General features: G+C 39.9%; 1 protein-coding gene across 3 annotated transcripts; it reads right to left on the bottom strand.

Annotated features, from left to right (window-relative positions):
* Positions 1–53: 53 nt before the first annotated feature.
* On the bottom strand, positions 54–26,993 carry TXNL1 (thioredoxin like 1). Of its 3 annotated transcripts, none has more exons than XM_090037841.1 (8): positions 26,790–26,902; positions 24,669–24,765; positions 21,955–22,128; positions 15,102–15,224; positions 14,083–14,152; positions 13,308–13,480; positions 7,687–7,791; positions 54–228 (listed from the first exon to the last, which is right to left on the bottom strand). In XM_090037841.1, the coding sequence occupies exons 1-8, from the start codon at positions 26,885–26,887 to the stop codon at positions 199–201; spliced, it is 870 nt and encodes a 289-aa protein (XP_089893967.1). In that variant the 5' UTR covers positions 26,888–26,902; the 3' UTR covers positions 54–198. The 3 variants fall into 3 exon arrangements, with proteins under 3 accessions (XP_089893967.1, XP_089893968.1, XP_089893969.1); XM_090037842.1 differs by lacking the exon at positions 54–228 and adding an exon at positions 2,001–2,187 and having other exon boundaries at positions 26,790–26,993; XM_090037843.1 differs by lacking the exon at positions 54–228 and adding an exon at positions 2,194–3,103 and having other exon boundaries at positions 26,790–26,990.
* Positions 26,994–27,326: the final 333 nt, after the last annotated feature.

The raw sequence follows: 27,326 nt of genomic DNA on the forward strand, positions 1-27,326 counted from the left end.
TTTACAAATACATGTACCAAGATTACAACAGAAACACACTCTGAAACTCCATCTCAACAAAAGCAATGATTTATTGATAATGACATTAAATGAAACAGATTGACAGTCTCTGGCTACAGTCAAGCAATTATCCAGGAGCTGGAGATAAACTGAAGATCTCATTCGATTGAAATAAGGCCTTCCAGTGTCATTTCCATCTTAGTGACTCTCTCCTTTCTTGCCTACTACCTGATAAAAGAAAAATAGAAGATAACCACTAATGTATGTTTGCAATTGCACAAAAAATGTAATAGCCCTTAGTAATTTAAGTGCTCTTAAATTTTCAACTATATTCATTTTTCAGCATGCATCTTAATGCTGGCAGTAGAGGGAGCTGTAAATCCCTCCTGGAATTAAGTTGGACATGGAATGCATGTGAGAGAATCCTGTTTTCTAGTATTAATCCAGATAGCAAAGCAAGATCTCTTTTGAGACAAGTTAGGAAACAGTAACTGCAATACCAAAACAGCCCGCACTATTAAAAATATACACCAAACAAGGTACATATGAAGGGTCAGAGCCAAATACAATGTAAAAAATAAAAATACTATTCTTGAAGACTGCAACAAGCCCCTCCCTTTTGTACTCATACCCCAATTAGCTTTTCATTTCCTGCAACTATGTATACATTAAAGATAGGAGGTCTTGATCAGGAATTTTTGCATTATAACGCAATTCAACACTGAAAAGTAACTAAAAATGGCATATAGGAACTTCCCAGTTTTGCTTAATTACTGCTGTATCAAACAGATTTGGTGTATGGGTAAGAAGCTTCCAATTCCAGATCTGCAAACCTAAATCAGGAACCAGTCAAACTGGATTATTTTTTTCTTGCACATCACCAGCAAGTAATGACCTTTTGGAACACGGATTAGCCCTCCAATTTCTGTGCAACCCTGTTACCTCCATAAGGTGGCACAGAGGCAGCTGACTTGACCTTAATCTTGTTTCTGCACAGAATGGAACAGAATCACTCTTACTTGGCTAAGATGAGTCCAATACAAGACATAGGGAGTAGATCCATTGTTAAGATGGAACCATTTTTAGTCACTTTGCAGAGGAAAAGCGCTTTTAAATCTGGTGTCTTGTAACCCAAGACAGTAAGCAGTTATTAGCCAGGGGGGGAGAGGTGGGGGAATAAACTGATTTAATGATCACTGTACCAGACTGGAAGATAGAACTTTCTAATATCAGTTTAGCCTCTTGATTTACAGATATGGCCCCATTTCTCCCTCCGAGTTGAAAATACTTACTTACCCGACAAGGTTTTGCCAGGAGTCCAATTAGGAAAGGGTTCTGAAACTGTTAAATCCTATGTTTCTAATAAAGCCACATTGTTTAATAAGCCCAATTTTACACTTCATTACTTGAGATTATTATGAGCAATGGTGACACTGATATTTCTAGGGAGTAAAAATTTATTTTAATAAATTGACTCCTGGGCTAAAATGTGTTAGAAGGATGGTTCTCACTGTGGTTCACTGGATCCTAAGGACAGGTCCTTGCCTGGCATGATTCGTAAAGCTCCATTCTTTACTACTGGCTGAAACAATTTAACCAGGCAAGACAAGAGGAACTGACTTCTCCCAGGATGTCAGTGAGGAACACAACCTACCCCATAATCTATGCCCGGTCTCACTCCTGCCCCGTCCTCTGCCCCCAGGGGGAATAGCCAAAGGCTTTCACCACTCAGCTCTTTCCATCAGATCTCCAAGCACTTTTCAAAGTAGGTCAGTCAGCATGTCTCCTAGAGCTATGTAAGAGCCATCATTATCATCTCCTCCTCCTCCAAAGAGCTGATGGACAGGAGTGTATTTACAGAGTTGTGAGACCTAGTGCTTAAAGCTAGAACAATACCAGTCCAGAAAATAAAATCCAAAAGTGCAGAAAAGAAATAGTTCATTTACTTGGGTTAAGATTCCATTAAGTCAAGTTAAAAATATAAGATTAAACTTGGCAAATAAGTGAGAGTGTAATATTTATTGTTTGGCTGTGTTTCTTAAGCACCAAGCAGTGTTCAGATATGCATTAAGCATGAAAACACCAATATATTAAAGATTAAAGATGTTAGCAGGTATATAACATCAATCAAAAAATAAATCTATACCAGTCAGAGGTGGAAATTGTCAACACTCCCATGTGTATTATCTGCAAAAGTTAAGCATGCCAGTATGGATATTTTGTCATCATGGGCCAAAGAGATTCATTTGCTCCCAATCCAAATACAGAACAGCTGTAAGAATTTACACTACACAAATACTGCTATTCTTTCCATGGGCATTTGGTCTATCTCCCTGTCGTTGCTTTTTAAGATAACCCATATGGCAGTTGCTTGTTAAGACTTCAGATCTGAAGAAGGCTATGCAATTGTAACCTAATACAAAATGTTTGTAAATAAAATTTAAAAAATCAAATTCCCAGACCACTTCACAACAGTCTAAAAACAACAGGGAGTCACTCAAAATACTCTATTTATGTAAAATGCTAACCAACTAGTCAATTTATGTAGTGTGCTCAATTTGTACATTTTGAAACAGAAATCAGAAATTAAGAAGCCAGAGGTTATCCTTACCATTGACCGAAATAATATGGTATGATGATGTAATTGTTATACCCCATTAAACTCTCATAAAAAGAAAGAAAAGGAAGTACAATACTTTGCAGTCTTTTAAAAGCTGCATCTCAAACTGCTTTGAAGAATGAAATACAAGACAGAGCATGTTACATAAAACAAGTGGAAAAATGCTTCATGGCAAATCTTTAAGGCAGCTAGTTTTAAGGATAACAAAAGGATGGAAATCAAAAAACAAGGTGATAAAAGATCATATTTTTAAGATAGGAGATCAAAAAAAATAGCTGATGAGAAGGAGACACACGGGAAGGCTGCTCCAGATGACAGAAGCTGCAGAGAAGGCTCTTGTACCATTGGTGAGATTGTGGGAAAGGAGAGACAGGTGGTACTAGATGAGCGGAGGAAGCAAGAAGGGGAGCAGTGCGAGACAAGATCAATTAAAAAAATTATAGTTCTTCTGCATTTTTAGTTCTTTGGGGTTGGGAAGTTAAGCTGAAAAATAAACAAACAAAATGTTACAAGAAGCAGCTAGCTTGGAGTGCAAACGAGTAGCATTGAGACAAAAGAAAAAGCTATACTAATTCAAGGGGGGAAGAAGTAGAGGGAAAGGGGAGAGGAAATTTTTTTTCACATGCATAAGTCCCACCCTAAAACAGGTGCTTGCAGACATTAAAAAAGGAAACCAAAAGAAACCCGAAAGAAAACTGGTGCTTTACTTTAAACTTGGCACGTTCCCATGCTGAGCCCCATGCATGCCCAGAGAGTCAGCACATTACTTTAATCTCGCTCTGCAGCGTCTGTAAAAATCAGGCACATTAATGGGGCTATTTTGGTACTTCTAGCTACAGCGGATACAATCAGCTATTACATAAGTGCCAAAAATCCTGACTGAAGCACTGGATCTTTACAGATGCTGTGGAGGCAGGTTAAAGTAATGCGCTGCTTCTTCCGGTAAAGAGCACTTTCAAAAATCTGCAAGCAGCCTATGTTACTTGTTGTAAAGGTTCTTTACTTCTGTTAATAATGAGTATAACAATGCACAGTAGGTTAAAAGCATTTTTGATATCAAATAAAAGTTCATTTTAAAAAAAAGCCTGCAAATCATCACAAGATTCAGTAACAAGTTACCTAAACTCTAGGGAACTAATAGGAAATAAAATAAAACCAATATCCTTGAAATAGTTACTGTTTTTACTGGTCTGGTTAACAGGGCAACTTGGCCTAGAAAAAGTGTGTGGTATAAAACATTTTAAAATTAATCAGCTACAGTAATTTAGTCTGCATTACAGATTGGGTAGAAAAGTAAAACCTTAAGTACCAACATATCCATGATGTTTGATTCCCATTACTACCACACATCCTACACACCACTTTTATTTATAAAGATGGCTGTTAAAGCAAGCAACCAAAATGTTTTGTTGTTGTTGTTTTTCGGGGGGGGGGAGGAGGGTTGTTTTTTGTTTATAATGCAGCAAATTCAAAAGAAAATTCAAGTAAATTTACCCTCTGGCCGCTCAGGACCACTCTACTTAGGCAGGGCAAAAAGTCTCTCCTATCTCCCCAACCGCTCACCATAATTCAGTGCACCTACTTTGTACTAAAAATTTGTTTTGAAGTCAAGTTTACACTTCTCACAAGCTACAGTTCAGTTGTGAAAAGAGAAGCAGTAGCTACTCCTTCAGAAGGAGTGATTTGTTTGGTATCGTTTTGTTCAATTGACTGTAAATGAATAGCTGCATCCATGTATTCCAATGAACTGATGAAATTACTTTTGAGATGCTTCTGCTAGTGGCTCTGCTGATTTTCAGAAAAAGATGTACACCACACTTGTTTTTTTAATACTGGCTACCTTTTTTGGGCAAACACATTAACTGATTGAAAGTATTTTTTGTGGCATATTTGTTGTCATTAATACTGGAAATAAGATTACCCTTGCTTGACTATTATTTAAGATAAAAAAAAGTATTAGGACAACAGAAGATAAGAAATGAAGAGAAGAGGAAGGAGTATTTTCTATCAGGAACAGAATTTATGAGAATGTGTACACCTACTACATAACTATTTCTATAACTATAAAGTTAGGTGAAAAGTGAGGGGCAGTTAGAGCCAAAGTTAAGACTAGTGAGTGAAGCAGAGTTGAAAATAGAAAGGTGTAATGAAGGTAACTTTGCACAAGAAGTGGAACCAAAAAATATTTAGTTAAACTTTATTCAGTATATTTTACCAATGAATAAAAATAATTTCCAGCACTAAATTAATAGAACAGTATGGTTTTGCAGTAAAATTGCAAAATGTCTGTCATAAATAGGTTAGAAACAACAGAGGAAGATTTAAATGTTCCAGACTGATTATATACATACAAGATATACATAAAATCTTGATGCCCATCTTGCTGTGGTCATCTGATCCCAGCAGTCTTTCCTGCCCAAGTGCAGGGGGACTGGAGTTAATGATCTGTAAGGTCCCTTCTAGGCCCTAACATTTATGAAACTATGAAAATCCCACATATCGAGTAAACTATTTAATGAGAGAATGTAAAAAATACATGTCTGAGAAATTAAAGCGGGGGGGAGAGGATTCACATTTGTCAGCAGCCAATTAACCCAGTTCCCTGAGCCTCTCTTTAAAAGTCATGTGCCCCAGCCCCTGAACCATTTTCATTGCCCTCACTGGACTCTCTCCAATTTGTCCACACCCTTTCTGTAGTAGGAGGTCCCAAAACTGAACACAGTGCTCCAGAAGTGGCCTCATCAGTGCTGAACAGAGGGGAAGAATCACTTCCCCTCAATCTTCTGGCAACACTAATACCAATTCAGCCCAGTATGCCCTTAGCCTTCTTGGCAACAAGGGCACACTGGTGACTCATATCCAGCTTATTGTCCACTGTAAGCCCCAGGTCCTTTCCTGCAGAACTGCTGCTTGGGTCTCTCTGAACCCTAGCTTTACCCTCCAGTGCATCTACTACTGCCCCCAGCTTAAATCTGTTCTGAATTAGTCCTTTTAATTCATTCTCTCATTTAAAGTGTTCACCTTTATGTTTCTTTGATAATGGTACATTTAAAGTTTCCTATACCTTTCTAAATAGAAGTCACATAGGGACACAAATATACACCTCTCTGCTATTATGAAGTATGCATTCCTTTTACTGTATCACATACATGTACAAGTCAGTGGAACTGGCTCAGTATTTACCAACACCGACAGGAGCTTTTCTAGGTTTAAAAACCTGAGCTTCAGAGCCAGGAACTGATGTGTAGATTCCCCCAACAAACCAGTTTTTTCTAGCTGCTTGTTCTATGTGCTTTTGTCATTTTATAAAGGACAAAGAGTGGTGATTCAGTGTACATGACTGCATTAAAAAGATCACTGGAAGCTACTCATAAAATAACATACAGGCTTAAAGGTTAAGATACACCAGTTGGGCAAAGCTGTGCAAATGTGCAACCTTAAACTGTAAAACTTAATTTTTTAATGAAGTTTTCTATTGTGGAAGCTCAGTCCTACCAGTGAAGAAGTTTGAAACCCTTCCCTGAACAGAAGTTCACCAATGAGGCTTGTTCATGTGTAAAATGCATGATTTATCCAATCATTTATAGGTAAAAAACTAAAAACAACCAACCAAAAGAATCCCCTTGGTGTTTTTAAAATCCTTCAGGTTCAGTTTTAGCTTTCAACTCAAATCCATTTCCTTTAGCAGTTAAAGCTTCCCTTCAAATGGAAACCAAGCCTACAAAGTTTCACTGTAAAAAATATTCCCAGAATCTTGTGAAATTCTGAAGGTTATAATAAATATTGACCCCATTCTCGACAGTAGTCACTACCCTGCTGTGATGCTACAGAAGGCAGGGAGGAAGGAGAAATTGAAATGTTTTTAAAAACTGCCATTTACACCGAGTAATCAAGACACTTCTAATATTTTGATACTTCTAATCTACACATTTCTTCTCCTTTTAACAACTGAAATGAAAAGAATGCATTAAACCACTATAAGCTGTAAATCCAATCACTCCTAGTACATTTATTATGACAGCTTTTTTAGCAAGTCTTTTCAGGTTTCCCTATAAGCTAAAAACTGTCAAACTGTTAAACTCCAATTAGTTTTTTTGCAGGAACCTATTTAAAGCAATGGGATACAAGTTGATCAATACATCCTTGCAATAGTTTTATCAAACGTTTCCAAGACTAGGACTGGAAAGTTTATCAAGACTTTTAAATAAATGAAATCTTGGCAAATAGAAGCCCTTAACTTCTTATGCCAAACATACTTGTTTTAAAGGAATTATGTTGTGAGTATAACTGTGATGTTATCACCTTCAAAAGTTTAAATAGTTCACTGACAGAAGACAAGTAATTTTATCTAGTTAGTGTGAGATGGAGATAAGGTAAAAGAGTTATAAATATCTTATCTCAAGTTAATTGCCTATTAAGGACTCTTTTTATTAAGATTTCAAAATCCCCATTTTCAGTTTGATTGAGGCTCTCCAGGAGCAGATACCAAAGAATAGCTTAATAGAATTTTCTTAGGAATAAAATGTTTTTAAGTTATACTAGAAGAACTGAAAAATTACATTATAAAATTGCATAAGGATTAAATACACTGGTTAGCGTAAAAGTAGAAGCTCTCATATGCCTGCTTAATAACATCAATAAGACAAAATTGTCTGGTCAAGAATCTTTTCAGCTGACTCCTGCTTTCTGTTTTCCTCTGTTCAATGGTATTTCCAGAAACTGACCATCATGAAGACATAGGACAATATCCCATTTGAAACACTGCAAATATTAAAAATGATTTTTGCATCTTTTCCTCAAGTGGTTACTGCTGCTGTTTATCTTTCTCTCTCATGTTCTTCTTTTACACTGCTGGAGTGTTCCAATTTAATGATAGCCACGCACTTTATAAATAGTATCAGAGTAAGCACTTCAGTTTAAGATAAATAGGCATTGTTCTGAAAGGTGCAAGAGTTACTTTAAGTCAAGATGTGGAATTATAAAACATCAACTAAAGTGGATTTTTCAATTAATGACATTTTTATTAAAAACTTAAAATCTGCATTTCAGAATTAAACACCACTTACTCGCTTGAAGTCATTCATGTTTGTTGCCTGGACTGGAGTTCCAATAAATGTAAAATATGTAATTCTTGTTGTTTCTTCATCGCCATGATTTGATTGGACAAATAACTAATGAAGGACAAAACAATAGATGTAATATATGCAAACAGTCTTTCCCTTAAGGGAAACATTGCCATTTCTCCAAATCTTTAGAAACAGTGAGGCCAGGACAACAGATAACTTCAGCAGTACAATCCAAATTCAGACTCCCTACCACCGCCCTAACCCCTTTAAAAGAAAGATTCCTGCCTTCACGTTGCCAACACAAGGGAGATCTGTAGCTGACAACACAGGAAGTTCTTCCAATAATTGGTATTTGCTAAATTCAAGAGCAATTCAATATGGAAAACATACTGTTCTGAGTGCTTTGCTGGATGGATTATGAATTCCCCATTAGAAAAATTCAAAATATTCCTTTTCAAAGAGTTAATGCCAATTTATATACTCATTGCTAATTTGGTTCAACTTAACTTTAAAATTTAGACAACTTATAAAGCAGGCAAAAACACATAATTTTTTGTAGAGAGGGGAAACTGACAAGGAGTTGGGGCTAGAAGACATATAGGAAGGCAGAAGAGGGATTCAAGGACTGGAACAGACCTCATAGCTTTCCTGACTTTGCCTTGCTTGAAAGCAGCCATTGGTGCCTTACCTCCAAGTGACTGGAGTGGTGGCAGACTGAAGGGGGAATGCATACGTCTGTCTTTGAATACCATGGATGCATGGCTCCATTTCATAGGCAGTAGAAATAATGCTTTAAAATTATTTTCAACTACCACAAAGCTGATTTTTCCTCTAAGGCAGGGGTTCTCAATCTTTTTAGAGAGTCAAGGCACCTTGGATAAACTTGAGGTATCCCTCTGAAGATGCAAGCTCTTAGTTTTCACTCTTTTTTGATCACAGAAAAATAAAGCAGTTTTTCTGTTGCAAAGAACTCAGAAAGACGCTAACTACAAATTTCTTTTGGAAATTGGTTTATCTCGTAAATCATGTTTGTGCTAAAATTGTGTGGAACCTTTGGCGTTTTTGAAAGGGCATCAAGGCACCTGGGATGGGCACTCTGGTTGAAAACCATTGCTCTAGGGCCTGAATAATCTGAAAGGACAGAATCTAGGCTAGTAAGAGTTATGAAGAAATCTAACTGTAGGAGGACAGAAGCAGCAGAACAGAGCATAGGACATGGTGCTGAAGTGTGGTAATATATTAGGCTGGTGTCTTCGATTATTCTGATGAATACTGAGGACCCTGCAAGTACTTGTATGTAACTTAACTTTAAGACAAAAAATAATCCTATAGATGCAAGAAGACTGTTCACATGCACACAATTGCAGGTCTGGGGACTATACTTGTACTCAGTGATTTGATGCAACTAGACTCAGATTTGGTCAATATTCTTAGAGGAGCCAACTGGCAAAGACAGTCTTTGAACGTTGCATTATCCGGGAGAGCACAGGCAGCCTCAGAGAGAGGCTGGCAGAAAGGGCAGACAGCAGAAGTCAGAGCAGCAGATCAGCTAGGAAGCACAGGGCAGAATGCAGAGCAGCAGATTGTGCTGGGGGCAGGACTAATTTGTGGCAAGCCTGCCAAAAAGATTGCCCGCCCCTCTGTCTTGGGGTATGGACATATGAAGCAGTTTCAAAAGGGCAGCAGCTGGTGCTTTGTATCTGCTGTGGGTGGACAAGCTGGGAATGATACAAATGTAGCAAAACCACTCTGGATGAAGCAGTGTTAAAAGCCTGAGCTTTTCTGCTATATTAGTATCACTCCAGGCTTGTTCACATACAACCATTAAAATGAAACAGCCATTGCCCTTTGAAGCAACTCCAAAACATACGAGTGTCCATACCCCCTTAAGGAAGCCTTCAAATGGTACGCTCAAGGACAGGATATAATTCAGTAAAATTTTTGTGTCGACCCTTTCCTTTTAAGCTGTTCTTATCCGCTCCCACAAACGAAACTTAAAGGAAGTGAGTTTTATTAGGTATACAGTCAGAGATGATCCAAGCATGGTGCAGGGCCTGGGACATGTCGTCCTGCCCCTGGACATGGGGAAGCCAGCAGCGGATTTGGCGGGGGGGGGGGGAAGAGGGGTGGACACGCTGAATTCAGCAGTGGGGCAGGGGGGTGCCAAGTGATCGCCGTGCCGCTTTGCCCGGCTCCGCGGGGCCCGGGGCAGTTGCCCTGATTCATACCCCCTAGGGACGGCCCTGTATACAGTACACTGCTTAAGAGTTGCACAGTATTTCATAGTTCCACAGGAAGTTTCTCAAGCAACACTTGAGAAGATAAACTTACAAGTACATATATGAATCCATGAACCTGGAAGAGGACCACTGGAAATTATCAAGCAGTGGATATGAGCAAGATGTCAGAAGGGACAAAGAAACATTACTATGTATCAAAGAAGGTGTTATACAAATTTAATCTGAAAACTTTTCAGGTGAGCTGTAGGGTCCCATAAAAATATCCTGGATCTTGTTAAACATAATTCTGTACAAGTGTTTTGCTTGTTCTAGGTTGGCTTCTGAAACTACTTACTGAGACGATTTACCTTTGATATCATGCCTTCTGTAAAGCATTATATTCTAGGTATCTGGCACAGAATGACTATGTCTAGCCTTCATTAAACAGAGGCTGTTGCCATTCATTTTCTTAAGGGATGGACTGGGTAACAAAGTTGATGATTCCAGACAAATGAGGTTCAATGGCAGGTTGCAAGTAGTCATTAGAAATAAAAAGTACTATGTAATAATGGAAAGAGGAATATAAATAGAAATGATACAATTAGAAACTATGAAGTATAGAAAGACGATAAAGGAATTTAACATCAGGGGAGAAAACAGAGCTGATACAGCTAAGGAAAATTGAGAATTAAATATACTAAAAACCTTTATAGTAATAAGGCTTATTAAAGATAGAAAACAAAATTGTTCACATATAATGAAGCAGACTTGAATAAATATTTTTGATCTGTATTTGGAAAGGAAGAGAACGATTTACACCTATGACATGAGGACAGGCCTCCTAGTCCATTAGTAACTAGGGAGGATATTAAAGTGACATCTACCAGAGATAAGCAGCTTTAAATCAATGGATTTGATGGCATGCACCAAGGAACAGCTGGCAGAGGAAATCTCTGGTTTCATACTAGTATTTAATAAACCTCTGGATACTAGAATTTTTGAAATGCAAAAGACCAAGTACTGGCACAATGTTAGCACCCTCCCAAAAGGGATGAGCAGGATGATCAAGGTAAATTTAATGTTGTTAGTCTGACTTCAATTTCAGAAAAGATGAGATAAGATTCCAGCACCAGTGATCAGGTTTTATGTAAAAATAAATGTCTGACATGAATGGACTTTCAAAATTAAAATTATGAGTTTGGTTGAAAGAGAAACCATAGACATATTACTTCTGTAAAGACTTTGACTTAGGTCTGCATGAACTTCTGATTAATGACAGCATTATTGAGAGTCAATAAACTGAACATTAGCTAGAATAAGAACTAGTTAAATGGAAGATCTCAAAAAAACAGTCATCAACAAGGTGTTTATTAGCAAGGTTTCCCCAGAGATCAATACTAAGTTTGACGCATGCAACACTTCATAAACATTTTGGAAGTAAATATAAAGAAGTTCCTGCTGATGGAAAAACCTGTGAATGACAAAAATCTGTAGAAAGTCCTACGTATCAACTTGGACTTCCTAGAATGGGGCCCAATTCAAACAAAAAGCATTTAGTACAACCTAATGCAAGATCATAGTTCTAAACAGAAAGAATGCAGGACAAGCCTATAGAATTGGTAAAGGTATCTTGAAAAGCATTGCCTGAAGAAATTTAGGGTTCACAGTGGATAAACATGCTGATGAATTTGAAGCATAAAAATCTGCCAGAGCGCTAATACAATCCTCTCCTCCTCTTTTTTTTTCTTCCATATTAAAAAAAGAGAGAGAAAAAACCCAGAGAAAATAGTGAAGAGAGCTACAATAATGATTTAGCGTCTGGAGAAAATGCCTTGGAGAGACTAAAGAACTTGGTATGTTCAGCTTAGCAAGAAGTGACTGAGATAACAACAGTGTATTAGTATCTGCAAAAGGTGAGAGTCTGGCATACTACACTGCTTTCAAAAAGTAAAGAAATGCACAGAAAAAGTAATGATGGCTGGGAGCTCAAATCAGACAGAAAATTCTGTCTTTATCTTAACAGCGAGGGTTGCAGTTCTGAGCTCCACATTTTAGGCCACTTATGGAGTTTTGGTGAGCTGTTGCAGGCTTGGGAGGGAGGCAGGAAAGAGGGCAGTGCTGACCCAGCACAGTGGGGGAGAGCAGCAATTGAAGAGCCTTGGGGGGTGCCTGACAGAACAGGCAGGTGTGGTCTCCAACAAGATCGGCCTGGGACCCCTTCAGGAAGGCCATGCTCAGCCAGGTGAATTGAATGGGTCCACAGGGACCTGTGAGCAGTGTCTGGGTGCAGGACAGGCAGGGCTGGGATTGTGGGGAAGTAACAGCATGGGGCTGGGGCTCACGGAAGACCTACGATCCGCTCCCCACACGTCCCCGCGACAGGCACCGGTTCTGCAGGCAGGCATGTGTGGGGAGTGTATCAGGGCTATGCCCTAGGCTCCGGCCCTGCACTGTAACCTTCCTGCGATCCCAGCCACAGCCCTGCTCCCTGCCTGTGTTCCTAAGGCCACATCCCATCCATCTGGCTGAGCACACCCTGCCTGAGGGGGCCCGCCCATATGGAGACCTCACCTGCCTGCCCACTCCATCTAGTGTCCCCAGGCAGCAGCAGTCAGCCAAAATAAGCTGCTGCAGCTCAGGCTGCCAGGAAACCGATTCAGGCCACTGTACCACCCCTACCCCACTGCATGCCTGGGTGAAACTGGCTGCATGTGCCACAGCCTGGGCTGCTCCCCATTCCTAGGCCAGGTAGAACCAAGGGACCCACTGCAGGCCAGACAGAACCCCTTGGCAGGCTGGATCTGGTCTGTGAGTTGTGTTTTGCCCACCCCTGGTCCACAGGCAGATGAAAAAAAATGATAAAGGGGCTTGATGCCAAGGAATATGAGAAAGGGTGACAGAATTAGACATGCTTAACTTGAAAAGGCAATCAAAGGAAGATGTAATAGCAGACTTCAAATGAAATGCTGCTATAAAGATGATGGAGAAGCAGCGTTTCCTTTGCTGCAGAAGGCAGGACACAAAGCAATAGCTTTAAATTGCAACAAAACAGATTTAAATTAGACCTCCAAGAACTCCATTCCTGTTAAAACAACAAGGCACTGGAACTGACTGTCCAGAAAAGCTGGGAAGTCTTCTTCATTGGCTAGTTTCAAGGACAGGTCGGATAAAGATTATATAAGGATGATTTAAGAGTATCATATCTGCATAGGATTGGGTCAGATTGCCTATGAAGTCCCTTCTAGTCCTGGGGGTCTATGAACCCGAGCTGGTCATTAATGTACAGATATTCTCGACTGTCATATGCTTTATTCAAATCTTTAATTCAATCTTCAATTTTCCCTAAATGTTTTGAAAGTTTTATATTAGTCTGTATGAAACTGGAGAGAAAGCTTTACTTACAGTTACACTGTTAACATTCTGAAACTTTACATAGCGAAGTGGGATAATACCATCCTCTTTAATGTCATCTGGTGTTAGTTCCAGGGCTTGGGTTGGTTCACTTCTCTCTGCCTCTTCAAAATCCATTGATCGTGGGAGGTTTATAAAGATTTTTACATATTTAGGACCTTGACCTGTGTTAAGAAATTTAAGTGATTGAGCCACTTTTTACAAATATAAGATTCCAAAAATATTTTAGGGGAGACAATATTGGTTTGTTATATACTACCACCTGGTGGTAATTTAATTTTTACCACCTAAAAAACCCACTTTGCCACCTAAAAAAGAAATAAAGTAGTTTAGTAATTATAGCTTCATCCTAAATAATTTTTAAGTATGTTCCCCTTTCATACCATGCACTGTCAGTATAAGCACCTGTGACCTATCAAAAACAAAAGATGTTTTAAACTACATGCAACAAAGAATGGGCACGGTTATTCTATTGATTACTTATTCCATTTTATTAACCCCTGTTTTTAGTATTTCAGTGAAGATACTGAAGGATTTCCAGAGGGCACCGGGATCCGGGGACAAAGCTGCCAAAATTAGTTGCCTTTGCTGTGATAATGTGGTATTTACAAATAATAATCATACTGCTCAGGAAACAGGTACTGCAGCAATTAGGTTTTGGATACTTGAAAGTCTAGTTAAAATCTGGACACCCACTAAAAACTATAAAATGGAAACTAATTGGGAGCAAGTTTATTGTGTGAACAAACAAATGCACATTACTCACCATTATCTGGTCCTTGAAGCTTCATAGAATAAAGCTTGACAGGCTGACTAAAAGCTACAGTAATAAGCAGCTGTGAAAAAAATAAAAAGCATGAGGCATTCCTGAATCCAGGACACTTTGAAACAGAAAGCAATAGTTAACTAAATGAAAAGTGAAAATTCTTATTAATTCACAGGAAATGGCAAAATGTGAATCCTTCCATAAAACAATTAAAACATGACTACCATTTAATACTGCTCAAGCAAAAAGCCTTTGCTGAAAGCCATTTCACCAGAAACTTGAAGCTTGTAGTCAGAGGTAAGAGTAAGTAGGTATCTAAAAATCAAAGTCCTAAACCTAGAAAATCTTGCTCATGGTATCTGATTAGGCTCATACTTTTGGGTAGCTCCAAATCTAGATGCTACATCTAAAGTGCCTAAAAGTGGCCCTGTAGACACCCAAAAACAACACCCACAAGTTTTCAGAAATGAAAAGCTTGAAGCCTAAAGGTCAAGATAACTCCAACACATTTCATTCTCTGAAAGGCTCCAGACAATTTAAGATTCTGTTGATAATACCAAGCACATTTTAAAGTATTTGCTCTATGCTTTGAGTGCATCTAACAGACTATTTCTATCCTTTTTTTGAAATGTCATAGGTAGGGTAAAACTAATTTACTCCTTACCTCCTTTTAAAAAGGTACTGCGAATTGAAAAACAGAACTGTATTACTATTTTAATTCTATGATGTTAATGTTTTAACTGTCTTTACAGCTGGCTATTGTAAGGTTGCTGGTAAAAGCTTTGGTACTCAGCATTTTGGTTTAACCAAAAACAGAAAATGAGAAAAGCTATTATAGTTTTCTTACACAGTTTTTACTTATTTCTCCTTCCCCTTAAACTTTTGGCTTCTATAAGCCAACAAGAATGAAATAACTGTTAGCCAATACACAAAGGAAAACCTGTTTTTGTGAAGGAGCTATTCTAAATTGCAAGACACGCATGGACAAAGCCCTCCAGCCCCAATCTCCCACAGCATACCTGCTCATCACAGTCTGATTCCAGATAGGTAGAGTCTTTACGTAAACAGTTATCAAACCCATGCTCGTCACTTTCGTTAAGACATTCACAGCCGGCTTTATTAATAAATGGCATTAAATCCATCTGAAAGAGAAAGTGTTACTAAGTACCTGAAAGTCAACTCACTCAACAGCACTAGTATGTCTCAGCTAGTAAAACTTCTCATCATGAACAGAATGAAATCTAAAGAAACAGTATTTCTCTCTTCCCCAGTTTTTAAAACAAAAAAATAACCTTATTATGAAGGCATTACAGTAAGACCATATTCATTTGATATCTGATAGTTCAAAGTATTGGATACCTCAAAACTATTGTCACTCCCCATCTGAAAGGATACGTTTTTGTATGCCTTATCATGCAAATAATTTGAAATGTCTCCTTTACATCTGAAGCTGTTTTCCGGTCCCTTAGACCAGGAAAGACTCGTTAATTTGAAACGCAGGGAACCAAAAAAATACCAACTTTGAAATACTTTAAATAGGTTCAATATAAATGTATGAAAAGTAATTTGTATGCACCTAAATTCTTATGGGGATGTATAGACTTAGTTCACCCTTGGGGGCAAGGCTGGGGTTGAAGGGATCAGGGATAACTCCTCACTTTATCAGTTAGTAAGTCCTGCATGCGAGTGAACTACGTCTGTATATACCCACAATAATTTACATGCATGTAAATTCCCATGTGTACATTTATTTTGAACACATTTATTCCAAAGTTGCTAATATTTGTCCCCCACATTTCAAAATTTACAAGGTTTATACAACTCCACTGTATGAGTTGTATAAACATCCTCCCCCACGCCCATTTACAAGATTTGTAACCACACATTCCCTGGACCATATATTTACTAAGATCTCAGTCAGGGAAGAGAGAGTTATCTGAGGCTGTGTTCTGACTGCTTTATCAAACCTGTATCCCCAAAACTTTTTTGACATGCAGTTTCAGGACAGGGATTATAACTTAAGTTTTAATGATCTTGTAGGAAAATCCAGAAGTGTACCTCTTCAAAGATAAACCATACATCATAATAGAACAGTCTAGTAACACTTGGAGCAATATACTCTAGGCTCCATTTGCAAAGCTAATCTTTTTATATCTTTCACATGGAGGGTTGGGGAAAAAAAAAAAAAAGAAACTGCTAGTTTCATAAAAGGCTTTGATGACTAGACAGCACACATTTCCAGCAGGTTTGGTATTTAATGAAGACTTACCAGGTGTTAAGAATTCCCCAGCCTTTTTGAGAACAGCAAAGAACAACAATTGCTATATTTACTGTATACCAAATTTCTTCATAGCTGAGCTCTCTTATATAAAGAATCTTGCTAAGGTTCTTCACGCTTTAAGAAGAATGAAGAGAGAACACCAACAGGCTACCATTAGGTTACAACTTTTGACTGAAGGTATGATCTATGCTGCGGTGAGCACAATATGGCCCACCCAGCAATTTTATCCAGCACAAGGCAGGACCCCACCCAGCCCAAGCGTATGGGACAGCCTAGACTGCAGTGCATGTGGCCGTCCCATTGCCTCCAGGGACAGAGGTGCCACCTGGGGCAGAACACAGCCTGACCTATCCCTGCACACAGCGCTCAGGCAGGCCAGGAGCTGTAGTCCACAGGGCTGGGTGGTACAGTGGTTGGACTCAGCTTCCTGGTAGCACCTGCAGTGGTGACTCGCTCTACCCTCACACTCCTGGCTGCTGCTGCCAGCATGTCTGCTGTCAACACTCCCAGACTTGCTGATCAGGCACCCCAAACCATCCGCCTTGCACCTACTGCCTGGGGTGCCAGATGGAGTGGACAGGGTGTCCATGGAGACCAGGCTGGGACCTCATGAGCAGGCAAACTCAGCTGGGCAGATGGGATGGGGCTGTAGGCAGGCAGGGAGAGGCATCTGGGAACAGGAACAGATGAGTAGTGATCATATCGTGGGGCAGGGACAGCACAGGGCCAAGTCCCAGGGGAGAATTGTGAGCCGCTCCCCACATGTCTCTGCCCTGGCCCTGGCCCCATGATCCCAGGCCTGCCCACTGGTTCCACTCCCTGCCTGCCCACAGCCCCATCCCATCCACCTGGCTGAGTGCACCCTGCCTGTGGGGGTCCCAGCAGTCTCCGGCAGGACCCCCACCCACACACCTGCTTCATCAGGTACCCTCAGTGGTGGGTGTGGGATACATGAGCCCAGAGAGAATCAACTGGCATCTCTCCAGCTGCCTCCCCAACCGGGGGTGGTGTAAACAGCTGCGTTACAGGGCTCAAGCCGGGTTAGCACCCTGCCCTCTGGTTCAACAGCTCACCAAGATTCCTGAAGTTGCCCTCCAGCCCAAATAAATTGCTCACCCCCGTCTACATTTTTGCACACATTTATTTAGCATTTTTGGTTTCAACACAAAAAATGTCCTAAAAACAATATATATTAGGTTCCCCTCCAACAGCCCTAGATGAAAAAAAACAAGTGCCTGGCAGTGCTGCTCCCTGCCTGCTTCCCCTTTCTCTATGTCACTCAGCTGAGAAGTGGGGACAACAATTTAAAAGCCAGAGGGATCAGGTGTTTGGTTTGGGGAACACCTCTGTATCCCCAGCTCCCAGGCCTTTCACCTTCTCCTTGCCATCCAGTGCCCAGCTGACTCGGAGCAGGGCAGGATGCTGTCACAGCAGCAAGTCTTGTGAACCTTACCACCGTGGCAAAATGCCCCTGCCTCACCCTGCACTCAAACGCCAGAGTAAGCAGCAGGCAGGGAGCAGCTGGCAGCTGCCCCTCCCTCCCCTCCCGGTCTGTGGGTTGAGGATAGTGACTGCCCCCCCACCAATCCCTCTACCTTCTCCAGACTGATGACTCCAGTCTTGGGAAGATATGGGAGCGATTCCCCCAGATCAACTCCTTTTGGTCCTAAAGAGAAGTTAAAAGCCAAGGGAAACTGTGCAGATATTCAGTCTTCTGAGAGACGGGAGCAATTTAACTCCCATTGGTTCCTAGCTATTTTCCTCCCAGTGGCTATTTTTTCTCCAGGAGAAAAAGCTTGAATATCTGCACACTTTGAGTTTCTCCCAAGAGAACAGTGATCCTCCCAGTAGAAAATGAACGCTTGTATATGACCAAGGTTTCTTTTAAATTATTTTACGGTAGAACATCTCCCTACCACCCCACAAAATAGCCAAAAGATAACTGAAGATAGTCTACATGCTCAGACTCTTGGTTTAGTGTTGTCTTAACTACTGTTATAAAAGGTAAGGTAGCCTAAGTCCCTTTTCTGCCAGAAGCTCCAGCACCACACACAAAAACATGAAATCTCCCAACCTAGCTAACTCATAAGCCTGAAACTTTTCTTTCAAACTGCCCAGATACCTCCAGCCTAGATAATAGAAAAATGTCAACCCTAAGTGTCAAGGTTTTGGAAATCAGCATGCAAATAAAGAATTGGACTCCAATTATAACTGTGTGCATAATGGTGTGCCTTCAATGTTACCAAATTAATTTTAACCTAGAAAAAAAACCTCTTAATTTTATGAACTTTCTCTAGTTAAAAAGAAAGACCATCCACCTTACATACTTTGCATTCATTTTACTTATTTTTAATGTGTTTGGGGCTGTGAAGCCAAAAAGCAAAACCTTTTATAGCTCTGCATTACAATGTTGCCACTCAGAATGTGACATTATCTATTAGCATAAGTATTTACATTCACATCTCGATGCAATGCACACTGTGGTACAGTCAACAAGTAATTGGACTACTGCAAATTTGAGTGGTCTATATTCCTGTGCTTTATTTACATAAGAAAGATTCAGCTGGAAAGGTAACCTGCTTGTATTTGTAGTGGAGTGTGGCTCTATTTAGCTATGAATTCAAAGTACTTAACATTCAAAGAGATGCGTTTTTGCATTTAACAACATAATTCTAGGTTTCACAGATACTCTTCATAGTTAAATTTAATACACCAGATTTGCTAATGCTAACTGCAAACCATCATGCTACTGCACCATAGCTATCAAATTACTGACTATGAGAGGTTCTAGTCTTTGAAATAATAGAACATATTCAAACAAGTGCTTTTATATTTCTGGCAGGAAAAAAATAAGTGATCTCTTTTTAGGGAGAAACATTATACCAAATATTGCTTAGCGAACGCCACCTAAGATGACAGCTCCAGGAGAGTGTTTTGTCACATTAAGTTTCTCATTTACATGTGTTTGTTAGTACAGCTGTCAGACATGCTTATGATTTGCAATGCACAGTTGCCTTGAGGTAATATGAAAACAAGCAGAGGATGGTGAAAATAATTTCCCGAGAGCACTAAGCATTTCAAATCAAAATACTCCTTAATGTCGCAGTTTAAAGAGATACTTGGAGTTGAGGCCAAAGCGTGAAAGTGTTACCTGCACTTTCGGCAGCTACTAGAAAAAGAAGGCTGTGACAAAATGCTTCAATACTGTAATTTTTTTCAAGCTTTTGTTACAAAGAACATTTTTTCATGTTTATTCAGGTCCAGTGCTGTTTTTATTACAAAACTAAGAGTTTAAAACAGTTTAACAGTAATGCTTCAATAAACTGTTTAAATTACCACTTGGTTTGTGCCGAACGCGATATTCCCTTACAATTGAAGCATTGTGGTAAAGCCCTGGTGAGAGTTAAAAATTAAACTTGTTCGTAAGTTTTTTGGTTAGTGTTACCTAGTCTATTTTCATTAACCAACATGAAAGGATACAAGTGATCAGCATTAACAATGTTTAAATTTACTACATGAAAAATCTTTGTTTTCAATATTTACCTTGAACATTACTACACAGAATAATAAAAGTTTATAATTTAGAATGTTACTTTTCCTCCACAGAAGTCTACAAATTACTACAAAATTTAGAGGAAAGTGGTAGAGGAGGGAAAAAAGCTGCCAAAAATAAAGAAATTCCTAAAAGACTTTTTAATACAAAAATAATTAATGTATTATTAAGCGAGAAGAACACTTTTTAAAAGAAGCTTGACCTGACAGAAAAATTGGCTTCAGCAGTTTTTACAGCCTAACCTAAAACATATTTCTTTTTAGGCTTACCCTTTTTTCCCCAACTGTTAAACTGTAGTCTGTATTTAATGTGTTGTTATTCTTTTAATTTGTTTCTTTAATTTTCAAAATGCTGATGGTAAAGTATTTCTCCAAATATCTATCCCTCCAAAAATGGTAAGTTGATTTTCACTTCAATGAAGATTTATGTTGGTTGGGCCAAGGAAAAAAAAAAAAAAGTTACAGGGTCCTGCTACTGCAGCTACATTAAACCACAGTTTTCTGACAGACAAAACACTTGCTTACATTTTTAAAAGAGCAAATAAATGAAAATTCATGCACTTCAATCCTTCCAGATGCAAAAGAAGAGATGCATGACAAAATAAAAAAGTGACTGTAAACTTACAATAACCAAAAGAATAACTGTTGTCGTGCTTTAACTGAAAGAACTCCTACTGAGCTGGGTATTACTTTGAACATCTTTCTTATCACCAGACGACTGCTACTTACACACTTGTGTTCTACAGGTGAGGGAGAGTAGCCATATTCTGTGATGTGGTCCAGTTTTGCAAAAGTCATCAGAAATTATAGAAGGCCATAACATACATCATTTGACTATGCTCCCAATAAGCTGCTTCCAGCAAACGTCTGGGCAGAACTGCATCATTACAGCACAGTGAACGCTTGCACATCACAAGGATGGGAAACTGAAGCCCATTACTGTGGGTTTAGGGACTACAGTATTTTAGCTCCACCATCATAATGAATGATATTCTAACCACACAAGGCATTCAGCAATTAATATTACATTTTACTCACTAAACCAAGTTTACAAGGGATGTTTAGGTTCTTGTGATTTACCTTGTCTACTACTTCCCTTTTACTATTGTGCTTTATAGAGAGCCAGTATGTGCTCCACAAAGGAACTGCAAAGTGCCAGAACAATTAAAAAAATGTGAAAGGAAGACAAATGAATATGCAGTAAGAAAAAAGGCCTACGGAAAATACTGAACAGGTAGCAGAGAGGCAAGACTAGGCTACATTTCAGAGAATAAACTTTAAAGATTTTTGCCTGTTCCTGAAATAACTGCCATTTTCTGGATGAAACTTCTAGAAATGCTTGAGGAACACAGATGGAGAAGTCTGAGGGAAAAAACCTGCTCATTAAGCAACCGTAGTAAAGTTTTCAGAATGAAATTAAAAAAAAAAAAAAATCAATATCCTAAATGATGGGAAGAAATCTCCAATGATAAGAATAAATAACCAAATTTGTTCCAAGACTGGAGCTTAATGGGCACCTATACATGCACACTGACGCTGCTCTGATGTGCTGTAATTACAGTGCGTTGGAGCAGGATCAATTATTACTAATTACTATGCTCCAGCAGACTCCAGCATCTCGTATATCAGCATCCCCGCACTGAGAAACAGCAGCAAGGGTGCTTTAACTAAAGTTAGTTCGACAAACTTTAGTTATAGTGCCACCACTGCCATTTTTCAGAGCGGGGACACCAATACACGATATGCTCTGGGTGCTCTAATTAAAGCACCCCCTCTCTCCCCTGCTTTCCAGACCATGTGTATAAACACCCAATAAGCTAGCAAACAGAATTTTTAAATGCTATATTAGCTCCCTAGTATGCATACAAATCTCCAACAGTTTTGAGGAAAATGAAAACTAAATGAATGTTCTTCCCAAAAATTGCAACACACTTAGACTTCTGCCTAACATTACTCAACTTAGATAAAAAATTCATTTTTAAAGAGATTGTCTTGATACAGCTCTTAAATATTTACTTAAACCTTTTAGAGATACTTACATATCCTTTTGGAATATCTGTGTCCTCATTATTTCCAGGATCATTCTCAAGATGCTGTTTAATTTTTTCTTCTAATCCTACAGCATCTGCTCCTTGATACTGGTCAATTCGCACTTTGTTTCGGAAAAACAGAAATGTTGGTGTTGCTGATATATTATTGGTTGCAGCTGTTCCCTAGAATAAATTAGTTATTAGTGTAGCACAATAAAACTAATATCAAATAAAAATTACTAAACTCAAAAACAGTCCCATGGTCAAAGGAGTATCTTTATTAATAGGCAGAAATGTTAGCAATTATGATTATCTGCATCTTGGCATGTTTAAAAGGTAGTGCTGGTCTGGGGTAGCCTTAAAACTGAAGGCTTTGAGAGAAAGAGGCTTAAGAAACCTCTAGCTTACCTTGTTCTCCACCCTTTCAAAAAGAGGGTAAAGCCACATTTGGGTAGCAGATAAATACTGTTGCTGTTAAAATTAGGGAAAGAATGGAACAATCGCATTTGTTCCTTTTTCTGTTTGCTCTTTATCAGACATTACATCCTGCCAGCTCCCCCAGATGGGTTGGTTAGGGTATGCAGAGGTAACAATCACGCTGAGACATGCACTCACTTCATTAGACAGTTTGTTCTCCTGAGGCAATCATATCCATTAGGCTTAAAGAGCAAATTTCATTAGTGTTAAACCCAAAGGTTCCTCACTGACCTCCCTCTCCAACCAAGTTATTTTTAACACAATTTTTTTTCTGATTTTGATGATGCTGTTATTTTTAGATGCTAAAGCTACCTGATGAAGAAGAAAAAAGAAATTGCTTTGCTGTATTTAATACTACGCCACTAAAACTTCCTTTTTCAAAAATGTATTTCAGATTGTGATTATGAATATGCAATTTTAAAACTGCATTTTGCTGGGTACAATACATTCCTGCATGCAATTGGTAAGCTTAACTTATCTTAAGAAACATTAATTTTAAACCTTACTTTTTTTACTTGGAATGCACAAAAAATTTAGAACGGTTGACTGGATTTTAGTGACATACTTGTTTAGTAAAAATTTTGTTGGTACATCTTAAAGATGTCTTGGCAATCCTTTCAAAATTAATGAGAAGTATTTACAGACTAACAAAAAAAAATGTGAGTGGTTTTCAACATTTTAAAGAGTCAGAGCATCCCTTAACAACTATTTTTAATTTGGACTCATCCCTGGTTGAGAACCACTGCTGTACTTGCCTCTCTTTCCCTCAGTGATTCTCAAGCTGGGTCCTGTTGCACGCTTCTGCCTGTATTGGGGTTTTCTGATAAGACTGAAGCAGGCAGGAGCAGAGCGATAACTAATGAATTTTCTGCCCTGGGCAAAAATCCCGTGTTGGTTGGGGGATGAGAGGAAGGGAGGAGGATGGGGTGTTACATGCCCTGGTTGTCCCCAGCTGCTCCAGCCAGCCAATGTAAAAGGCTGCTTCAGCCCAGACTAGCCCCACTGGCCAAGCAGTGCAAAGGGCTGCTCCAGAGACTATGCAGAAGGGTTGGGCTGGGCTGTATAAAAGACTGTGGCCAGAACACACACCCTCACCACAACTCTTCCTAGTTTAACCCTACACACTCTTAAAGCAGTTACATGGTACGCCTGCCCATAGCCAAGTTTGTTTAAAGACGGAACCTGACATATTTATGAGCAAAACTCATGATGTGCAACTGCGACAGCAAGAGAACAGGTTTGACATCCCTTTCAGTCTCAGGTTCCTACTCCACATGTTATCCAATTATTCCTGGTTACACTTATTTATCCCAGTCCAGATAAAACATGAATGCTTTCATGAATCAGCACACTTCCAGCCATCTCACCCACCCAATAAAAGTACCTGTTGTTTTTGTACATGTACATTCTTTTTACTAGAGCAGTGATAAACTTCATCCTTTACAAACATATTTTCATTTTGTATTTTGTCTGCATTCCTAATACAGCTACATATTTTTCTACTTACCTATCCTTATTAGTTCTCATAACATGTCATAATTCAGCACTACATACAAAGTCTGTTAATATTCTTTAGTCATTCCCTTTTCCAATGAAAATAATACCTGTAGAAACTCAATACCTCTCTTGATTTTCAGCTTCCTGTTATTAATGTTTAACTTTTGGGTTTAGGTTCTTCAGTCAGATCTCAATTTTTGACCCTGTTACTATCCAAGTATATTGAAAATAGGCCCAAGTCATTAATAAGTGTTTTGCCAAACATTTATTTTGGTAAATATTTATGTTTACTAAAATATAAATCCATTTACAGAACTCCTTTTGGCTACTCTTTTGCTTTTTGTTTCCATTTATCCTCTAATTTATGGACAATTGTCAGTGTTCATAATCCTGTTCTACTGTTCTCTTGGGTTCTGTTGAACTTTCAACATTTAGTATTTCTCCCTGGACCCACTCCCACACACTTAATATATTGTTCAGTTCGGTTTTAGGAGTTTCAGGATGGTCATGGCTAAGGTCTTTTTCTTCTTGAAATAAATGAAATGAGTTATTCTGTCTTTTGTTAGAAGCTCAGTTTCCTAAGTCTTCTAATATCCTTCATTCATTAAGTTTTCATGTGTATTCTAAGACAATGTAAAAATGAATACAATTGACCAAGCTGACTTGCTTTTGTTAAACAATTTCCAGGGATTACATGTCCTAATGCCTCATCTCACAATTATTAAAATATATATTTGTACATTTCTCACCTGGCACTGGTGTACATCTACCTCCAAAAATGTTGCCTGGGGATATTTGTTACTCAGAGCATTGAAAGCCGGAGCTATCCTTAAACATGGGCCACATCTGTTTAAAAAAAAAAAAAAAGTTTATGAGTGGAGGTGGTTTCTGAAGCTAGAAAAGACAAACGGAAGTCAACGAAAGTTGTGTATCCTTTGACTGGCTCTCAGACATCCTCTGTAGGTTTCAGAATACCCCTCCCCTGTTGGCAAACATTCAGCAAATGGATGCATGACTGAAAATGAAACACTGAAAGACAAGTATGCAAGCTGACTTGGCACTTCCTAGTTATGTTGTTACTGCACAGTGATAAATGCTTTTATCATTTATGTTTAGTCATGTTTACACTACCATGTTTAGTTAGCCAGGAAGTACAGAGAAGTTCCACCCTTGGAGCAAATGGGAGATTGCCACTCTCAAACAGCACTGACTTATAATCACAGCAGAAAGATAGGGCCTGGACCACTGGTACCAATCTAGGATTTCAATTAATAGTTTCATGGTTACAAGGGTCAGAAGGGACCTGAACAGATCATCAAGTCCAACCCCCTGCTCTAGGCAGGAATGAGTGCTGGGACCATAATACCCCACCCAGATATCTATCCAATTCATATACTGGACTTTATGGATTATTATTTAAATATCTCTTCACAAAAGCATCACCATTTCTGATATCCTGTGGTTTCCAGTAAAGACTTACTCTTCTATGATGGTATTCTCTACACCAGAGCTGTCCAGCTTCTGGTGGGGGACTGGGGGCTGATGGCTGTAAACCCCACATGTAGCAGTGGGTGACCCTCATTGTGCTGCACTGGCACCCCTGCACCATGCAGAGTCCCCCACAAACCCATAGCTGCAGGCTCCCGCAGCCCCACAGACTGCCCACCCCTATGAGTGGAGACAAGTAGCAGGTCAGAGGGGGGCACCTGGAGACTGGCAGCAGCAGCCCCAGGAGAACAGTGAGGAGTGGCACCTGGACAGGGTGCTCAGGGGCCACAGTTTAACATGTTTTACACAATGGATGGTATGCAGCACACCTTCCTCTTTTTCTCTTGGTCACTGATTCACAGAAGCATAATTGCTGCAGCAAGGCATACCTTTTGGTCATTTTTGTAATCCACAACTGGGTAATTTTTGTTGGATATAACCTCTTACCTAGTGTTCATGTGCTTTAAGAGTAGACCACACTTTAAGGCAGGGGTGTCAAACATATGGCATGCAGGACAGTGCCAGAGCCCTTGTAACTACAGTCCTAATTTCTACAAGTATCAAAGCTATTTCAAGGCGACACCAGAACTTATGGAGTTAATGCCACAGACAAATTAAATTTGCTTCTGTAGAAATTAATGAAACACTGTTCATTATAAGACAGCTATGAGCTGCCTTTGTTCCTTGTTTAGACAGTGCCTACTAAAATAAAAAGGCTCCTAAGCAGGTTGTCACTAACAGGGTTACAGATTCACATTAGTTTAGGGCTGGAAAGGACGTTGTGAAATTATCATGTCCAGCCCCTTGCTCTGGGCAGGAAAGACTGCTGGGGTCAAATAACCCAGCAAAAGGGTCACAGACAAAGCCTAGCAAAACGAGCTCCCAACAAGAATTCATCGTGGTAGAGGAGATATCTTTTATTAGACAAACTCAGTTGCAAAAAAAAAGTATTTGCAAGTTTTTGGGCATATACGTGCCCTTCCTCAGGCAAGGAAGAAGGCAAAGATCGTAAAATTTCTCCCAGAAAGAAATAAAGTTTGATATTGTACAGGAAAACTGGAGCAAGACAAGTTCTCCTAGCTGGAAAGGTAACTCCCAACAAAAAGTTACTTGACCTCAGCGGTCCCAGAAAAAACTAAGAGACCGGACACCCCATCCCGGTGACTCCAATGCAGTGCTGACTTTTGACATGGTTGTTAAACTGCTGCGGGAATGCGAAACACTTAACGCTTTCTTTTATCTATATTTATACCTGTAAGTAAAAGAAAGCGCCAAGTTGTATTTCTCTTTATATCTACATAGCTAGAAGAAAAAGCGAAGTTATACGTAACCCGCTCCACAAGCTAGCAGCTGGGCCCTCCCCGCGCAGGCCCCGCACTCACCCCCGCATGGTGAACTTGACCACGGTGAGGCGGGAGCCGGCGGCGCTGAGCTCGGGCTGGAACTCGGTGTCGTTCGCGATCACCTTCACGCCGACCATCCTTCCGGCGCCGCCGCGGGGCCGCGATGTGCACAGTCACGGCGGGAAGGGGCGCGCCCAGCATGCACCGCTGCAGCGCAGGCGCAGCGGGACGCGCCCCAGCGCCGCGGCCTTCCGGGAGGAAGGGCCGGGAGAGCCACCGCGCCGCCCGGCGCGCCTGGGCGGCCATCTTGGCATAGGGCACGGAGAACGCATCCGTGGCGCCGGCGGCCATTTTGAGTGAGGGAAAGGGGGGGAATCCTGGCGGGGGTGGCGGCCGTCTTGGTTTGGGGCGGAAGAAGGCTCTCAGGGGAGTGTAACGGGATGAGCAGCCATTTTGGTTGGAGTGGAAGCAGGCTAGCGGGATTAGTAGCCATCTTGGTTTGGGGCGGAAGAAATCTTCCAGTGCAGTCTATCGGGATTAGCAGCCATCTTGGTTTGGGGCAGAGAAGTCTTCCAG

This window comes from Crocodylus siamensis, chromosome 3, assembly GCF_052110815.1.
Source record: "Crocodylus siamensis isolate JL-2025a chromosome 3, ASM5211081v1, whole genome shotgun sequence".
NCBI classification, from domain to species: domain Eukaryota; kingdom Metazoa; phylum Chordata; order Crocodylia; family Crocodylidae; genus Crocodylus; species Crocodylus siamensis.